Raw genomic sequence first — 20558 nt, 5'->3', positions numbered from 1 at the left:
ATTAAGGCGTAATTGATAATGTAACTTAAGAAATCAAAGTCATAAAAATGGTTACATTTTACAAGTCAATTGGATAAGAATGCTGGAAGTATAGGATTCCTTTGAGAGGAATTTAATTATCTTAAAAGGAGGGAGTATGTAAGCATTTCATACACTGGCACTTTACATATCAGGTTTTGAATTTTCAGTTTCTTTCCATTGAGCAACACAGACAATGTTGATTTGGGAAGAATTTGTTACCCTGAATTTCACATACCACCCTCCCTAAAATGATGCAAATATTTCCCATTCTGGTAGTTCTGGCTTACCAACAGAAAGGAAAGAGAATTTATATACTCTTAGACCAAAACAAAAACTCCTCATGCAAAGGTGCTATCTGATACCCAACTCTGAGTAACAGTTTTTCTAATAAGTCCTTTTTAGTGATAAGCAATGGGTAGTGATACCCATTGATTTTTATTCCCTTCAGATTTTGCTAATGTGGATTGTAGCAATTCAAATGTAATTCTTTAAAAGAAGTCCTAAACGCACCTCCTGTGTGTTCTGGTTCCCAGGTGCCTTCACCAGGTAGGGACTGCTGTAATGAGAAAACTCTGTTCTCGGCTGGCCTCAAAGTAGATTCTAGTCTGTGGAATTTGTGAATTCTGTCTCTGACAAGAATAGCATTGCCCCTCTCCTCATGTTCTGTACTCTCTCTGGCATCAGATCCACCAAGATCCTTCTTTTGGACTACATTTGCAATCTCAGCTACCAGTTCTGACTCTGATTCTGCCTTTTCTGTAGGATTATATTTATGCACATGAACAACATCTTCCCTTTCTCCTAGCAGTTTGGAAAGTAGTGAATAGAAATCACCTGTGAAAAAAAGAAAAGAGATAAGCGGTGGAGTCTTGATAAGATTGCAAAATTTACAAATTTTTGTGCCTTAAAATATCGACTCCTGATCCCTCAAAATAAATGAGTACATTTGTTCTCAAGCTTTCAAGGATGAGCGGTAGAGAACATTTTCCAGAACAATGAAAACATAGCATGCTTCACATTTCATTTCATATACCACCTATGTCTTTCTGATATCTTTTGAGCAAACACCACCAGATAGCTTTTGTTAGTGTATTGGCAGAAACAAAAGAATGCATATGTTACTGTGTGGTACGCAATAGTTATCCAAGAATAGGTTGGATTACTTTCTAAAATAAAATATTATCGACAAGCTACATCAGATAACATCTATCTTCATAGGCAAAGCCTTAGAAGTTGTCTTTAAAAGCCTATTAAAGTACAACCCACAAGACATTAGATATCTATGTTTGAACAGGTACTACAAAACTCAAGAAATCTTACAGGTTGCACCTACTTGACAATTGGAAAACCAAAATTTTATTATTATTATTATTTTGTTAGCAGTGATAATTTAAAAGCACCAGTTGTTTAAGCAAGAAATGAACATCTTCCAGACAAATAAATTTTGAGAAAAAATAGTTTTAAATATTTTTCAAACAAAAGAGAAGATTTTAACAAACTGATTATCACAAGAATGATTTATTACTAAAATTTACATGGTGTTCTCCTGTACTACTCCATGAAAAAAACATTATTTATAAAATATCATGACAGATACAAAGTGTGCCCACAGAAATTTTACGCAGCATTTTTTCTCATTATCTACATTTATGACTTCTATTTATACCAATTCTGTGAATGGGAAACATATATGTGTTCTCGATGAAATAATAAATCTGCTTTCCTAAGTCAACCCAAAGTAACCTACATCTCTTCTTCCTTTTCTTCAACCTGTTCTAAGTGCTGCTAATGAGATTACTTATGACTATGGAGTCCTATTGCTAATGTTTTAATTACATTTATAGCACCATCAGATAACATTCATAAAATCCTTTTTATGACAATTAGGAGATGAGAATGATAACTGGCTAAGCCATGATACATTCCACTAAAGAATATATTATTAAGAAATTGGTGCAGAGGGATATGAAGTCTTTCCAAAATGATGCTAAGAGATCCTGTCATGTTTACAAATAGTCTTGGTTTAATGATTCAAAGTAGGTTTTTAATTCTCACCCATGAAAGCAGCTTATCCCAGGTGAAATCTTCAATCAGAAAATAATTACCAAGTAATAGGGCCAATCTCAGTAAAATGAACAAAACAAATTACAACTCAATGAAATCTGCTAGGTCACAGTGGCATTTCTGCCACAGAAGAGAAATCAATCCATTACCACTAAATTCTTCTGCCCTAAACTAAGTATAAATAGTTTAACGTATTCTTAGGCAATGAAACATTTTCTATAAAAGGTAAAATAAATAATTTTTTCACAGACAGATATAAAACATAATTTTAAAAGCTGAGACCATGTCATTGGGTTAATATTCATAGACACAGGTTCAGATCTGTGTCTACACAGGCATTCAGATTTATCAGTAAAAACCTAATAGCTGTGATAAAATATTAAGGGTTGAGAACACTTCTTTTGAAATGACCATTTACAATTATCATTGGGTCAGGAACAGGAAAGAAAGAATTTAGCAATACAATAGACTTGTGTAAACACAGGTTGTGTTGGCCTTGTGAGAACATAGCTTTGGGAGCTGTGTCTTTTACTGGAAGGGAGCACTAGATGGCTATCTCTTATATTCTTATGCACAAGTCAGAATCCATTTTTTTCTCTCTTCTGGTGTACTGGATTTTGGAGTCTTGAAATGTTCACCATTTTAAAAAGCCTTATTAACATCTTGATTTAGGAGATATATCTAATTTTGAGAGTACCAGATGGAGCAGAATATAAATGGAGGAAGTTGGGTGGGCCCTTAATCCATTTCCTCTATTTAAATTCCCTTCTTTCTTTTCAGCTTATATTACACTTTCACTTTGTTGAACATCCACTCTAAGATAAGGTAGCTTTATCTTTCTAGGACATTCTTTCTCTAGTAATCAACTAGCTTTTTACTCTTCCAATCTTACTTAGGTATCATTTATAACCAAGAAGTCTTTCGTGACCATTCAAATGACAGGTCTCTGCTATGTACACTTCTAGCCCTCTGGTTTTTTTCTGGATTATTATTGCCCAGTATGATCTGTGTTTCATACCTATGTTACAATCCAATCCTGACTCAGTAGTTACACTGCCCCTGTGAGCTAGCTAACTAACCTTATAAAGATAACAATGGTAGTACCAAAAACAAAACAAAACAAAAATAAAATTGGAAAAGTCCAAGTTTGGGTAAAAACCAGAGTCAGAGGAAATTGAGGGTCTAATAAGCCCAGGTATCTTTGGGCATGCTCAGATGTGTCTATCCTACAAAAGAAAACTGATCTCACACTGGCATACCAAAGACCCCCCAGGATTGGAATTTGACCATCACCATGTGATAAATTTTCCACAAAGCAAAACTACAGTTACTGAAAACCTGGTGCACATAAATTGCAACTGATTGTGAACTAGCCACCTTTTTATGTACAGACATGCTCCCCCAATGACAACTCTGGCACCAAACCGGAGTGCTCTGTGTTCCCCAAAGCCCCCAAATAAACATTTTTCCTTTGGATTAAGCTTTAGTTTCTCAATCAACAATGGCAACTATCCTTAGAATTGTTATTTTGGTTTTGAAAAATAGTTAACTTAAAATGCCCAATTCAGTGTATATCATAAAGTAGGTGTCACTACATTGTAGCAAACACAATAAATAACCAAAAAGACAAACTCTAGTTACAACATGCATCAGTTTCAATCTATTTTTTACCTAAAATTTTGAAAATGAACTCCTGTTTTGGATTCAAGTACTGGGATCTTCATAATGGGGGAAAAAAAATCCCCTTTAACAAGTCACTATGACTACTATAATGAAATGCTTCTGAATTTTGTCACAGTCGGTTGTAGTTACATTTTATTTCTTGTTAAATGTATATCTGGAGAAAGAACTACCCTTACTCCAGTGTTTTGCGTGCCAGCCAGCCAACATCAGCCTGGAGCCCTTCTTGTTTTCTTTCATTTTCTAATACAACTTCTCTGCTAAAGATTTGCCTCACACAGGTCATAAAACACACTTGCTTTGGCGTGAGTGATCATGGAGGTGTGGAGAGATCCCCCTTGAACACAGCATACCATTCAAGCTTCTTCACCTTCCCATTTCCTTTAACAAGTTCTAGTACTGTCTAAGCAAGGTTTCTGGAAAGACGTCACACTTTTATGTGAAATCCAAATAAAATGAAAGAACTAAGAGGGGATCTTGTACAGTTATGAAGAACAAATTGGTGGTTGTGAGGTGGTATTGAAATGGGTGAAGGGGATCAAAAGGTAAAAACTTCCAGTTATAAAATAACTAAGTCATTGGGATGTAAAGTACAGCACAGTCACTGTAGTTAATAATATTCTATTGTATATTTGAAAGCTGTTAAGAGTAGATCCTAAAAATTCTCATCACATACACACAATTTTGTAGCTATATATGGTGACAGATGTGTTAACTACACATTTGTAACAACCATTTTGCAATATATACAAATACTGGATCATTAAATTATCTACCTGGAACTCATGCTATATGTCAACTATACCTCAATTAAAAAAATACGGATACATTGCAGCCTTACAGCAGTTATCCCTGATACTTTCTGAATAAAAATTCTTCAAAAGGAAAAATAAAAAATAAAAAAATACAAATGTCTTCTGTGATCATGAAAATATTCTATACCTGTGCTGCCTGCCATGATAAGCACTACATACACGAGACAATTGAGGACTTGTGGCTAATGTGAAAGAGGAACTTAATTTTCAATTGTACTCATTTTTAGTTAAATTTATATGGCAATTTAAATAGCCAAATATGGCTATTATCTACCACAAAGGACAGTGCACGGCTATGTGCTACTTCATCCTTTCTCATATGCTCTTCCTACCCCAAATTGAAAGCATCAGCTTCCACTTCTAACTTCACTCCTGTGTGGCTTTTTGTTCAAGTGCTCAGGTTGCTCAAGCCAACAGACTACTCATCTTGACCTACTGGCGGCTTGGAATACTGTTGAGAATCCCTTTAGAAATTCTCTTCTTATGTTTTTCTTTCCACATTTTCTCTACCTCTCACCTCTTTGTCCTCTTATTCTTTAGGCAAAATATGAAAATGTTGGTCTATCACAGGCAAACTGCCCGCCTTCCCCCAGGCTAAGGTCTCTTTCTACTAAATGAGCTCAGACAGCTATTACCTTCAAACAAAGGACTCCCAAATCTGCAGCTCTCCTACTACCAAACTGTTACATAAAACTACCTTCTGGAAATTTCCACTTGGATGCCTGTTTCATTTTGAACTGAACATGTCTAAAACTGAGCTCTTAATTTCCCCTTTGTTAGTTCCTAGATAGATTTAGGGTTCACTGAGTTCTGTTTCTTTGTTTTCTGCACTCAAACTTTGATTCTTATCGTATGAAATCTTATGAAATTATCTTATGAATGGTAAGTCTAAAATAATCTGAATGGGTTTGGTATCTGGAAAACACAACTGGTAGCAGCAGCTAATATGCTAGGAAACGGAAGACAACAAAGTAAAAGAGAATCTAAAATTCTGTCAGTTAAATTACAAGTATGCAAATTATGTGTTTACATTAGCTACATTATGGCTTAATGGTTTATTTTTCTATTTTGTAGCGATCACTCACTATTCTTTGCCTCAAACATGGACAATTTTCTGCTTTACTCTTCAGTAATATGGTGAAATCAAATTAATACAGTTTTAAGTAAAGTGTTTTAAGATTATCAGATAAAATAAATCTTCACTTTTTAATTAATTAATTTATTTTTTTAAAGATTTTATTTATTTATTTATACAAGCACTGGGTACAGTCAGGAGCGTGGGAGGGTGAGAGGATTCACCAGAGCCAGAGCGGGGAGCAGAACTGGCAGACTGACGAAATACACTGCTGAGGGGAGCAGCAGGTGAGGCAGGAGAGGTCTGTGCACCATGTGGGATGGTGGCGGCTGGGGATGGAACCGGCGCTGCAGAGGCTGCAGGAAGCTTCGCAGCCCAGCGCTCGACCGCTATGCCACCGGGGAGGCCCAATCTTCACTTTTAGACCATGTAAAATCTTATATGTGGCAGGTATTTTTATTTTAAAAATGATCAAGAACCTCTTGACAATCCTTCAGACTATAAATTCCCATTTGCCACACAAATCACTAGTGCTTCATTACCTAAAACAAACAGGTCTTATTACTGCTTATTGCTCTGTGATTTCTGTAGCATATAGAGAGTAGAAAGCATGTTCATCAGCAGTTTAACCACTGACAAAATATGCCAGGTAACCAAGTTAACAAGATTAGTAACCATGGAAGACAAGTTATTAATGTGAGGGATATGAGGAATAAAAAAATAAAAGCATGCCTTTTTAGATTTGAATATTTTGGTTTATGACTCAATCACAGCTGCATTTCCTTCTGGTTAAAATCAATTTGGTTTAGTGACTGTTTACTTATTTCTAACCCACATTTATTCTAGTAGATTTAGAGAAACATAACACATGATTGTGATGACCAGTTCAAGCAGCAAAATTGAAATGAACTTCACTATTTTTTCCTTGAATAGGACTCATCTGATGGAAAACAAATCAGAAATGAACCTTTTTCTTCTCCTTTTACAAAATGACACAAATATTAAAAAACTGAAAGTTAAGAGATGATTGCTTTTGCAACTACCATTCACACAGATCTAAATCTGAAAGACCAACTGTGTGATAAATGGTTGTTCATATCTGCCTATTCTGTTATTAGGAAAGCACTACAAAACAGCATCCACTCAGCTTCTTGGAGCCTTGGGGGGTATTTACAATTGTGTTTGATAGATGAGTTCAATAAATAAAGACCTGTGAGTTGTTCATAAATCATAGCAAACAGATATATTTTTAGTGAATGGAAATACAAGAGTTCTATCTTCTTTAGAATAGCCAAGTAGCATAGAGAGTGTAAGATTAGCTCGAGATGTTACTAAAATCATTTGTACTTTATTAGGGGACAAAGGAGTGTCCTTTATTGAACAAAACAAAGAAATATAGATTTTTAGCTAGTAAGTTCATTCTTTATCTCATTCTCATCAATGGTTTGCCAACTGTTACTTTAACAAGTTTTTAAAACAGACAATTGGTTTTTTAACTTGCAGTCTTGTTACTTTCATTGCATTTATTTGACAAAACATGCAATGGTAATTCATTTTTGTTAGTATAAACCACTGTGAAATTATTCTGTTTCACAGAAGGTATCTGAAGACCTTTAACTATCTGGGGGTCATGGAGTGTTTTTCCTCTACAAATTGTATTTTTGTCAAATTCTCCCTGCCTTGGGAATATAGTAGGCTCATGCTGACCTTTGAGGAGAGAGATTGATTATACGAGAGCACAGTGAGTACAATGAAGAGTTTCGAGCAAAACTGAATAAAACATGTTAAAGGCCCTTTTGCAGCAAAAGAAATGTTGTCCAGAGCACAAAGTATAATATCAAGGACACACTGGTATTACAGATTTGACATGCAGTTTTGCCTTGAGTTTTTCAAAGATTGAAATCTTGTAATACAATTGATACAGATTTCAATACTAACTCTATACTCTGAATTTTAAAGGATAAAAACAATTCAGAAATCTTAAATATAATTGTATAAACTATTTGCAGCTGATAAATTTCTTGGTGTCATACTATATCTTTGCCTAAATATTGCTGAGGGAAGGCTCACGTTACCTTCAGTATAGTGAGCAAATATAAGAGCTTATAGTGCATAATAAATGCTTTATTTTTCCTAAAAGTGCCAACTATGCCAAATAATTCAGGGCGATATCTGTGTGTGTTTGCTCTGGACAACCAATGCTACTGTCCTTTTTGTGTATAGCATCTTAAGATTTACTTCCTCTGCCCAGAATCACTGTCTAATTGGGTTTTATTGTTTAGTTTACTGTACATACTATATAAGTTAGTTAATTCTTCACTTACAATCTTTTCAAAAGATGGTGACATTTCAGCATGGAGCCAAACAGAATCAACTCATTCACAGATAAGCTCACCTATAGGCAAACAGGCATTTTTCAAGGCACTGAGGCATAATATATATACATATATTATGCAGTCATTAAAAACCGTGTAAGCCAATAACTTTTATAATTGGGAGAAATATTTAGGATATAACACTGCTACAGAAAGGATACAAAATTGTGTATACATTATGAACTAAACACTTAAAATAATGTGCACATATATATTTCACACACAGGTGTTCATATACACTGTACTTCTGGGGATTAAGGAAGATTTTATTTACTTCTTCATACTTTTATATGTAACTTCCGTATCTTCTATAATGAATATGATTCTAAAAATCAGTCAAATAAGCATTATTAAAAAAAATCCCTATAGACTTAATTAAAGCCTCATTAAAACGTTTCCCATTGTTGCATGACAACAACTTGACAGGTAAAGCTGTTGCATAATGAAGTTCTGGTGTCTCTGTAATCACATCTTTTGAGACAGAATCTGAGATACATTTGCTTTTCAACAAATTGTGTTCTAGAGGGAGCAGATGTGGACGGGGATACTGCAAAGGGTTAGTATGTGGTGCGTAAATACAGTTGGATTACACCACATGGATTCACACACCTCCAATGTTTCTTTCAAATTCTAGTTAACTTCTAATCAGGATTAATATTCTGGCAAAATGAGGTAGCTAATTCAAAGAAAGTAAAATATTGTACTTAAAAATTTCCAGGAGAAACAGAGCATTAGATAAATCTGTGCTAAGCAGATCAGAGGTTTACTTGGAATTTTTTTCACCATGTTGGAAGTACCTAATACCTCCTGTTCATTTGTGGCACCGCTATGTTTTCTTTTCTTTTCTTTTTTTTTTCAGCCTATGGAACATGAGTTTGGGTGTGTCTCTCTTTTTTACTACCTTAATAAAGGTGGTCCCTCCGTTACAACATAACATTTATTACATATCCTGACTTTTCTCATCTTGTCTGTTTTCCAATGTATTATGATAGAAAACAAATGAAATAGTATTATCAGTATTACCCAGGTAGAACTACCTCTATTACTTCATCACTGATTGGTATAGAGCATGCTTTTGAATACAAGTGCCCTGATATTTGGGCCTTTTCTTCCTTGCCTCTCAACTTTTCTATTTCCAGTGGGGGTTCAACATCTTCTGTGTGACCAATATAAAAGCTGTGAATTAGCCTGTGGCTGGCACAACTGAAATAATTCAAGGCTTTTATTTATTGAGGATTTAAAATATTAAAAGAATCAATACCACCAAGAGAAGTACTTGAACAAAAATTGTTTTGGTTAGAATACCAAAATAAGGCAAAGCACTGAGCTTGCAGGCTTACTTTATAATCAGCATATATGGCATAATTTACTTGAATAATTAGAGCCCTCCCATTAGGAACTTGGTGAGTTCAACTCCTCAGGGAATGAATACAAATAGACATTTGTGCAAACAACATCTCTGAGAAGAATGGGATACTCTCTCAGTAATGAGTAGATTTGCCCTGTGTATTATAAGGAGACAGACTGATCTCATTAGTGAATAAAATGGACTATATGTACAAATATGCATTTGATATATTTCTCTTTAAATTCTAAGCTGGCAGTCCCCAAAGACTAGTAGAATAACACACAGCTCCACTGACCATTGAAACGACTTTTAGTGAGGTATTTGTATTCACATAATCTAGGAAGTGACATTCTGATGGATTCACTAATTTCAACAAATATCACAGCCTATTTTCTGCAGTATGAAAACTGAGTCAGAATAATGTGTTTTCTTTCCCAACACAAACCAAAAAATGTTTTATAGCATTTTATTCATATATAGAAGAAAAAAGTAACTACAGGGAAATAATTTCCTGTGTGTCCAAAGAACTCAGCTCTTGAACTAATAAGGGTTTGGGTATCACCTCTGAATACTACTTATATGCTATGAAAATTAAAAAGTAAATAAATGGAAAAATATAAAAGTCTCTTGAAGAATATGATTTGTAAGAATATAGGGCATCCTTATATATTATTATTTGGAAAGAACAGATTAAACTTGCTAATAAAATGCTGTGTTTCCTTGCTAATAAAAATGCTGTGTTTCTAATCTTTAATTTGTTTCAATGTCTCCCTTTATCAACTCAGCTTAACTTCAAAAGGAAAACACTGTTCAGCTTCAGTTTCCATAGAAACCATTTTATAAAATGCAAATGCTAATAGTCTCATTCTATACTGCATCACATATATTGGTATTTGGAAATGTATTCTTAAAATGACACAAATTAATTCAATCACAGACATGTCAAACAACATGCCCAATGTCAAAATAACTCATTGTAGGTCTGATCAAATTGCAGTACAATTTTAATGAGCATTGCTAAATTATGATATTTAGGTTGCAAATACTGACTTTCTTATGAATATATATATATGATTGATAAATCTAGCTATTTTAAATCACATGCAATATTTTCATATGAATCATTTAGTATAAAGATTTTAATATAAAATCACCTTCCTTTCTTTGACTTAACACAAAAACAGAAACAACATTGGGCTGTTTTTTCTTGAGGCCACTTTGTTAGAATGAGACTTCATGAGACATATTCTATAAAATTTAAATACTTTCATATTATAGTTTACCACATACCTGAGTACATTTTTTCCCTTAAAAAGTTTGAATTCTACAATTTTGTAAATACTATTAGTGTAAGAATGTTATCTTTCACTTTGACCTAATACAATACATACGAAGAATTATCACAGTGATTTGTCATACAAAATATGAAGAATCAGAAAACTCTATAGGTTGCTAACAGAAAACTTCACTCTATTTTCTGTATACATTTATTGTCAGTAGGAGTATGTTTGCTTTAGCATTAAACTTTTAAAATATATCTAGATCAGAAATGAACAATAACACAAAGTACTATCTTCCAAGAAAATAGCAAAAAAAAAAAAAATCCCAAAAAACAAAAACAAGATTGAGGAGAGTAAATTTTCAGTGCTACCACATGTAGCTCTGACAAACAACCATCAAACATTACCACCTCAAATACACAGAACAGAGGAGAAAATGTTTCTTAACACAAAATTACGAATGTATAAGACAGTAATCCCTCCTACCTAGCTGCAGACAGAAAAGAATGACTTAAGAGAGGCATGATGCAAGTTTAATTCTTAATTTCCTTTTTCCTGAACCTCAAAGATCATTAATGAGCACACATAAAAATACACAAGAATATAAATGGCAAAAAGCCATTCTTTCAAAAGCAGCCTCACTGATAGTTTCTAATGATGATATTTGCACTTATTTGTACTATATATATAAAAGTTACAACATGAAATAAACTAGAATAAAGACAGAAAAGTCTAGTGGGACTAAATTACACTAATAAATTTTACTTTCAGAACTAAAGTGCAACAATTGACCATTTTCTCATGAATTATGCATTATTTAAAAACAGCAATGCCTAATGTTGGAGGCTGAAAATAAAACACCTATAATAGCTCAATAACTTTAAAATTTGGTTGCTTGTTTGGAGAACGAATACTTCTACAGGTCTGGTCACAGAAGTCAGCAAAGTCAGCATACATACCCTGTTCTAGCACTTCTTCTTGTTTTGGCTGCTGAAGTAAAGAAGTCTTATCTTTTTTCTCTGTTTCTGCAAAGAATTATATTATATACTTTGAATAGCTTATTGCATACATGCTAGCAATGTTAACATAATGTTAATTGTCTTGTGTTTCATAAAAACAAGAGTATTAAGACTTTATAAGGTAGAAACGTTTTAATTCACAAAAATACTGCAGCATAACTACTCATTACAAGACTTGTAACTTAATAACTAAAGCAACTACTCTTTCCATAATTATACATAAATCAGGATTTTTCAAAATGCATTAATAAAACTGCTCATATTTTAAAAACTGAATTTAGTAATTTTAAAAGGATATATTAGTAAAATTTTAAGTAAATTTCATATATAACAATACATTAAACTGATTGCTTGCTAGATGACCTTCTTTCACAAAATTTCTACTAGAAATAAGAATTTGCCCTGGCATGCTAAAATTGAACTTAAAAAACTCAGAGAAGTATCAGCATATTTCATTCAATAAAATAGGTTGTAAATTTTGCAATTTTAATCTAAAAAAATGACAGTCAATATGATCATTTTGCAGATGAACGATAAGTTAAGAACAGTTCTGAAAGACCAAAAAGGCCAAGGCTAGCAATGCTTCATAAATCAAGAATTGTTCTTTGCTTGAAGAGGCCCATTAAATAGATAATTCGAGTATGTTTGGAGATGATAATAATTTTTACCAGCAAGCTGTAGTGCTCTTTAGAAAGGCAGAACAAGGATAAAATGGGGGAACTAAAAAACATGAACTAAATGAAGAAAGATCTATATATACGGAATTGGTTCCAAACTAATGTGTTTCATCACCAGTTGAGATTTTTCTTTAACTGTCTTGATGGGGTTATCTGGGAAGGAGTAAGGCTATAAATGGGTAAGTCACATATATGGGTATGTGATTGTTTGACAGAGGATGATTTTAAATATTAACCATATAGTCAAGTGAGACACATAAAAATATAAAATACAATATCATATGTTATTTTAATTTAAATATCAATTTTACCTTTATGATGTCCATGCATCATAACCATATCAGACTTCACAGGAATTGGAATATTGGCCTCTGGTGGTATGGTTCTGAACATATCTGGAGCTACATTCTGTGTACAGATCATGAAAGAAACTGCATGCTTGGCTTCCATGTAATACATAATGTATAAGTTGCACATTTCATCACTAGATGTGCCACTGCAGGCAAAAAAAGAAGTAGACACAACAAATCAGCCATTCACATTAAACATATTCCTAACACAAGAAAAAATGCAGGCAGTCAATCTGTAAGCAATAGCTTCAAAGGTAGAAATATTGTGCATTTATTTTACAGTTTTCATTAAAACCCATCACAGTTTTCAACATTAAAAACATACTGTCAAAAGCACAGTGCCAATTAATAATGGAGTATCAGTATGCAGTCACTCCACGATATCACCAAATACTCTCAAATGGAAATGGTACTTGAAAGTAGGAGGCAGGTACTGTCTTTTCTAAATCTTTTTAGTCTTTAGTCTTTCTTCCATTAGCTAAAACTGATAGGTTTGGCAAGTACTTTTCTCATGGAAAGTCTTAATTATTTACCTAATAACAGCAAAATTCAGAACACTTCAGTTGAGACCGATATATTATATACAATCTTTTAAAAACACCTTTTTTCACTTAACGCCAAGTCTAGGATCTTTTGATGACTGCCTCATTATTCATGGGCAGATGTATTGAGAATCATGTGTTGATGCTAAGACATCACAAGCATATCCCTGGTTTCAGCAGGGATGAAAAGAATGTCTCAAAAATGATACCAAATGAAATCAGCATCTCTTCCAAGGGCTCAAACCCAAATGGGGTATTGCTGTGTAACTGAATGACTCAATGTTAAAAATAGATTTTAAAACTGTAGGACAGACTTTTCCCAGACAAAAGTTCCAAACAGTATAAACAATGCTTATGAGTTTATAAAATATGTTTTCTTCCTTAATTTGCATGACTTACTATATATTTCATTCTTTTTACCATTATTAGAAAGGAATTATTTAGTACATGTTCACAAAATTTTACATGCCAAAGTAGTTGGGGCAAAGGAACATTTCTTTTTTGGCATTCTAGTTCTGACCATTTTTAGCAAGCTTACATTTATGAAAAAAATAAAAAGCTATGAAGTGTATTATTTGCTGTACAGAAATACTTCAGTGTTGGTTTTTCCAGCAATATCACATAGCACTCACTTCCTCTCCATAGCAACAGTAATGACATCAGGGAAGGAAAAAAAATAAAAATCTTTTCCAAACAGGGAGTGGTTTCTCTAAGCTCTGAAAATGTAGAGCCCCCATGAGACCGCAGGAATGAGACCCTGACACAGGAAACTCTGTTGTGTGTCCAAAATCATTTGGCCTCTCACTCTCTGAAGCCGACACCTGTCAGTGTAATTGCCTCCCCCATGAAATATAAGCAAATAGTGAGGTGCAATCCCAAACAAACACCTGTTCGCTACACATATCTTCATGTCTCAAAACATCGTTGCTAAGAATTACATTTTAATAGCCATACAATTGGTCAGAACATTATGTGCTATAAAAGAAAGACTGGTGCCAAAGTAGTGAGCTACATACCCACCATATGACCCTCCTCCCTCAGTTCAAAATGAGGATACATAATCAAGAGAGAAAATAAGGAAAAAGAATTGAAAATATGACTTCAGCTTAGAAGACCTTGAACCATATTAGAGAAAGGAAAACCAAAATAATCAGACAAGTTGATCAAATTAATGATAGGAAAAAATAGTAAATTTATGCACGTGAAATATGCAATTAATCAAGGGACAGGATGACCCATATTTTATCTGTTTAGGAAAATCATGTCCATGTTAATTTCTAAACACATGATTTTGTGAGACAGTCTAATAAACTCACCGATATAGTGCACTTGAGGTACTTGGGTCAACGATACAAAATTGAGGTGACCATATAATTTATGAATCTTTGCTTTTGCAAAGAAATTTTCATTAAAAAATTTGCTGAAGAAAATTATAAGCATACTTTATTCTTTTCCACTTATAATTGAATTTGTATCCCAGGTAACTGAGCTCCTATTTGAACAGAGATACCATTATATACTAAATAACTTAAGACACAAATCATCCTTAGTTATCAGTTGCACAATTTGCTGATTATATTCTTTTACTAAAGTAAATTTGACTAAAATAAAATCTGACTTTAAATCAGACAAATTGCTTTATGTAACCCTAAGAGAGAATTCTGACACACCTACCCTTATTTTGCATAGAGAACACAGATGTAATTCAACTCCATCAATATGAATGGTTACTAACCTAAGAAGCTATAGGGAGAGACTGTGTTCACACATCTGCTCTGGAGCCGTGAATGGCCCTTTAAACATTTCTTAATGCCAAGGTGACTAAAGATCCTAAATGAGACTGTTGACATCACCTTTATTCCAAAATTACAGTGTGCACTTCTTTCACCTTCTTGCATAATAGTTTTCATAGAATATAACTACTTCTTTTATATAAGTTGCATTCCTATCTCTTTTAAACTAGCTTGTTCAATATTTTTTTTAAGATTTATTTTATTTATTTATGCATATAAGAGCAAGGGTGCAGGCTAGAGGTGGGGGTGGGGTGTGGTGAGAGGATTCACCAGAGACAGAGTAGGGAGCAGAACAGGCAGACTGGCTGAAATACACTACTGAGGGAAGAAGCTGGTGAGACAAGTGAGGTCTGCTGCGCTACATGGGTTAAGGGGATCAAACTCCTGCTGCAGTGGTTGCTGATAGCTTCATAGTGCTGAGATCTAACCCCTTGCACCACCAGGGAGGCGCTATTTGTTCAATTCTAACAAAGTGCGGTGCGCTAGAGGCTAGAAGGTCCTCAATAAATGTGTGCTTTTTTTGGAGGGGGGAGAAGAATAAATAATCTATCTTAACAAATGTTTATAATTTATAGCATAACCTGTCAGACCTAATAGATCTTACTGCTGAAAAATGAGTCAGATCAATTTTATGAAATTGATTGATCCGTGGCATTTTGAGAAATATTTATTTCTATTTGTTTATCCTATTTTTATCTCTCTCTTCCTATTTTCATTGAGAATTATTATGTAAATATATTATTTCTTATTACAAAGATATATAATAGAGATTTAAGATGAAAATATAACCAACAAAGTTGACCAGATTACATATTATCTACCTGTTCTCAAGAATTAATTTAAAATTTTAGCACGTAAACTTTTAGGCAAATTAGCTAACTTAATTAGCTTAATTGACTGATTTAATTCTCTTTTTTTGTTTAAACTTCACTAAACATTTAAGATGAATTTAGAGATGTGTCATGTTGAATATAAAATATAAGGCAGTCAAGTACAAAATACTGCTTCTTCATAGATTAATTAGTACTATGTTGTCAGTCTAATCATCAGTGCAACTTTGTCTAAGATATATTATTCATGTTGAATACTTTGAAAGGAATATATCTGGATAAAAACCATCGCTGATGGGTCACAGATGCTGTAGTGGTGGGAGAATTATGGGGAATACAGCTGAGGGGAAAAATCAAAACACTGTATAAAAATGAATAATGATGTAAGAAAAAATAAACAAAAACCAACAATAGTAAAAAAAAAAAACCCTCCATCACCATTAAGTATATTTAATAATGTCTTAATTTTTAATGGTTGTATTTTTTGATGAAAATCTATCCTAAGAAAAACAGTTACTACTTTTAAGTCTTGCCCATGCAAAATTTTTTTGAGTTCTAAAATTTGCAGCTTAATATCAGCTCAGACTGAGTGAGGAATTAAAACCACGGCCAGTCCACCACCATCAGTCTGAATTGTTGTATTTAACTTCTAAGCTTGTTTTCACAGACGCTTGCTTTCAAGGAGCTTGATGTTTGACTGTGAGTCACGGACCTGCACATGTAGAGAATTAAGCTGGTCAGAACCAAGAAGTCACAGAGTCAAGAAGACAGAACGGAGGGGCAGTTCAGATTATATTCAAAAGCAGAGTCTGTGAGCAGTTGCCTAGACTATGTTCAAAAGCAAAGAAGGGTCCATTAAAAATGAAAATCCTGTTATGCCTATCTCCAGAGACAGACCAATTTACCACTTACAACCAGACTCTGCCACATCCTTAACTTCCATATTCCTGGCATTTTTTTTCTTTCTTCCTCTGCTCCTACCAAACTCCTCCAGATTGGAGAGACAGACTTGATCCTTGCTCCCTGTCTTTTTGTCATACAATAAACTTTCTTTTTTCAGAATTCGGTGTCATCAGATTGGCTTTTAAATACATGGGCAGGGAGCCTTTTGCTCCCTACAAAAATCATTCAACTGAAATTCTTCCCAGTAAGTCACTGTTTCTGCAATTTTCCTGTAAGACCCAGTTTCCAGGTGGCTACAGAATAAGGTTAAAACTTAAAGTCCACAAATCTTGCAGTGTACAGAGGGGCATCTGGATAAGTGAGATTTGTATTTAAGTCATTCTCAAACTCAGGTTTCAAGTCTGTGCCCAAAGAGAGTATGCAGGTAAGTTAGGGGTAGGGGGCAAGGGAAAAGGTGGTGAGGGGATGTAGTGTATCGTTTGATTTAGCAGACATCAAAATAATGCTTTTTCCATTTTTTTAGTTTTCTTTTTTACTGGTTACATTCTCAACTGTGCTTTTATACTGTCCTATGGAAATGGTATCCATTATTTCACAAAACAGAGAGGCACTGCTGTTATTACCTTTCTAAAACTAAAAAGCACATTAAGTGCTGTAAGAATGTTATGCATTATCATGAGAATTTTTATTCATGTTTAAATTCATTCAAACTTGTTTTCTTAGCTTATTATTCTACTGAAAAAAATGCTTCTTTAGTAATAAATTAAATATTCAGAATATGGACTCATTCATTAACTTAATTTCATGTAAGTTCTTCCTATTTCATTTATATTACAAAATGGAATTTCCTGCAGCCCACATGAGATTTACAAAAAAGATAGATTAGTATCATTTTAGGGTATTATTTTAAAATAGAATGAACATTTTTATAAAGACTGGAGTTATTCTGGATTCATGAAACTGAAAGAGGCCTCAGGAGATCACTTTGGCCTCCCATCTGGCATTATAACAAGTCATTAATTTCTATCTTTCCCATTGCCTAACAGAAGATACTCAGAGTATAGAATATAGCCAAAGTCACAAGCTGCCCCGCCTCACTATCCCCAAATTGTAAAGGACTTCGAAAAAAAATACTTCAACTGGGCCTCCGCAGTGGCGCAGTGGTTGAGCGCTGGGTTGCGAAGCTGCCTGCAGCCTCTGCAGCGCCGGTTTGATCCCCGGCTGCTCCCTGGCCACCGGAGGAGGGTCCTACATGGCGTGCAGACCTCTCCTGCCACCCGCTGCTCCCCTCAGCAGTGTACTTGGGTCCTTCTACCTGCTCTGCTCCCCACTCTGGCTCTGGTGAGTTCTCTCACCCTCCGGTGCTTCTGACTGTACCCAGTGCTTGCAGAAATAAATCTTTAAAAAAAAAAAAAGAAAATACTTCAACCTACTCCACATGAAGTCATAAATTATACATTAATGTGTGGTAGGGAATTTTTCACTTCTTTGCTTACCTGTTTCAAACATAACCAGTAGCGGTTAAGTCCAGGATCTCTACACTAGCATAAAATGGAGAACAGCAGATCAATATACTCTCTGAATCAGGTTACTTTATGTATTTAAAGATTAAAAAATGAATTGTCAGACTATTTTGCTCAAATCTAATTATGTCTGCTTGATCAACCATTTTCTTTCTTTTTTTTTTTTAAAGATTTATTTATTTATACAAAAGCTATGGTAGAGGCCAGAGGCGCAGGAGGGTAAGAGGATTCACCAGAGACAGAGTGGGGAGCAGAACAGACAGACAGACTGAAAGCACTGCTGAGGGGAGTAGCGGGTGAGACAGGAGAGGTCTGCTGCGCCATGCAGGATTCTCCCTGGCCAGCCGGGAATCGAACCCACGTTGCAGAGGTCGCAGACAGCTCCATAGTGCTGCATTCAACCCGCTAGGCCACCAGGGAGGCCCAACCATTTTCTTACTATTACTATTTTTCTTACTATTCTTTCTAGTACCATTTCTTATAACACTGATTTCATTGCTTTTTTACAAGTCTTTTCTCCAAATTTGTGCAATTTATCCAAAGCAAAACTGTTGATGCTGCTTGATATTTTTTACATCTGTTCTATGTTTAGCCTTAAAATTGATACCTATTAACATAAAAAACACTATTAGAGTAACATAAATATCCTATCCTATTGTCTCCCTTATTTATTTTACCTGATCAGTGCCTTTTCCCTTTCCCCTGACAACCAACAGCAAGTGTTGTCATCTTAAGAGTTATTTTCACTTCATCTAAAGTCCATTTCCAGAAGCCCAATTTTAGTAACTTCTCTTTGATCAAAAAATAAATGCTTTAAAACTACAACTTCCAGGTAGAATCAGCAAATAGTTCATGACCTGGGGGCCTTCCTGTTGGTGGAGGGGTTAAAATCTCAGTGCTCTCAAGCTATCACCAGCCACTGTGGCCTGAGATTGATCCCCGGCCAGGGAGCTAACCCACATGGCACAGCAGACATCTCCTGTCTCATCCGCTGCTCCCCTCAGCAGTGTATTTCAGTAGATCCACCTGTTCTACTCCCCACTCTGTCTCTGGTGAATCCTCTCACCCTCCATACCTCTGGCTTACACTCTTGTTCTTGTATGCATAAATAAATAGAGACAAATCTTTTAAAAAAATGTTTATAACCTGGTTAATATGGAAAGAAGGTTCACTGGGTCCTTTCTGACAAAAAAAAAAAAATCCCACACATGACAACAGCTTTTATCTTTCATTTTCAATTTAGGCAAACCTTTTTTGAAACATTCCATAGTGCTCTGAAAATTTTACTGAGTGTTATAAAATAAACTCATTTCAAAAACGCTCAGTTATTTGAAAATGCTTTAAAAGTCCAGCATTCTCTTTTGTATAAGTGCCAAAAGTATTCTATGGACTAACAACTGAACAACTGAGAAATGCTGAATACACAGAAATATTAACAGGCAGGGAAAATTATGGTTGTGAGTAATTAATGAGCACCATTACATACAGAACTGAAAGATTTGCTCAAATTTGAATATAGACCAAAAGAAACACTTGTGAACAAAAGTTCATAATCACTAGGTTTTTCTTCATAAAAATGAGTCTAGGGAAGTAATATACACTATGTGGTAACTATAATATGAGGTGTGATACTGGAGTTCTTGAATAAGCAGAAAGAAAAGCAACATGGAAAGATAAGCACATTTTCTGAAGTTTATCCAAATCAGTCAGTTTTAAAAGGATAAAATGCTGTAATAGTTTGCTTTAACAGTTTGTTATAGAGGGAAAATGTATAATTTATTCACAATTCACAAAGATAAATGTCACCTATAATCATGTTCTACACCAATAATTTTTTTTTAAATAGTGAAATTTCCAGAATCATACCCAATACGTGTGGCTTCTGTCCTTCCTTCACCAGTGAATACACATCTGGCTGCCAGTATATCACCAAAACTAACATCTACTGGGTGTTCCACGGGATAGAAAGCCTAACAAGAAAACAAATACAATGATTTATTACAATTTCCAGGAAAACCCAGAAGTACATGCTTTAATAACATGAGCCTTTGAGCATTCTGAGTAGAGAGAATGAAGACACACACACACACACACACACACATATTTCACCATCATGTTTAGAACATAGTAACTGATAAGGAAACCAAGTTGAAATCTGTTTAAAAAGAAAAAGGAGATCACAAACAATTTAGATAACAGTAAAGGTAGATTTAGAGATGTTTAGATTCTAGAGAAATTTGCAAGGATTATATTAATATCTTTA

The 20558-nt window shown here is 34.4% G+C and overlaps 1 protein-coding gene across 9 annotated transcripts in view; it reads right to left on the bottom strand.

The window, feature by feature from the left end:
- Positions 1 to 20558, bottom strand: part of PAM (peptidylglycine alpha-amidating monooxygenase) — a gene marked incomplete at its 3' end in the record, with an annotated part of 185585 nt that overhangs the window by 51551 nt on the left and 113476 nt on the right. For 6 of the 9 annotated variants that reach the window (XM_084234223.1, XM_084234224.1, XM_084234225.1 and 3 more), the window contains 3 exons: positions 20162 to 20265; positions 12666 to 12850; positions 11618 to 11683 (listed from right to left, as the gene is read on the bottom strand). In XM_084234223.1, the coding sequence (XP_084090349.1) occupies positions 11618 to 11683; positions 12666 to 12850; positions 20162 to 20265 (355 nt within the window). Of the gene's footprint in view, positions 1 to 531; positions 856 to 11617; positions 11684 to 12665; positions 12851 to 20161; positions 20266 to 20558 lie in introns of all 9 variants that reach the window. The other 3 variants (XM_084234220.1, XM_084234221.1, XM_084234222.1) reach the window with 1 other exon arrangement.

This window comes from Talpa europaea (genome assembly GCF_964194135.1).
Source record: "Talpa europaea genome assembly, chromosome: 5".
NCBI lineage: Eukaryota > Metazoa > Chordata > Mammalia > Eulipotyphla > Talpidae > Talpa > Talpa europaea.
This window is presented reverse-complemented; position numbering and strand designations above follow the sequence as displayed.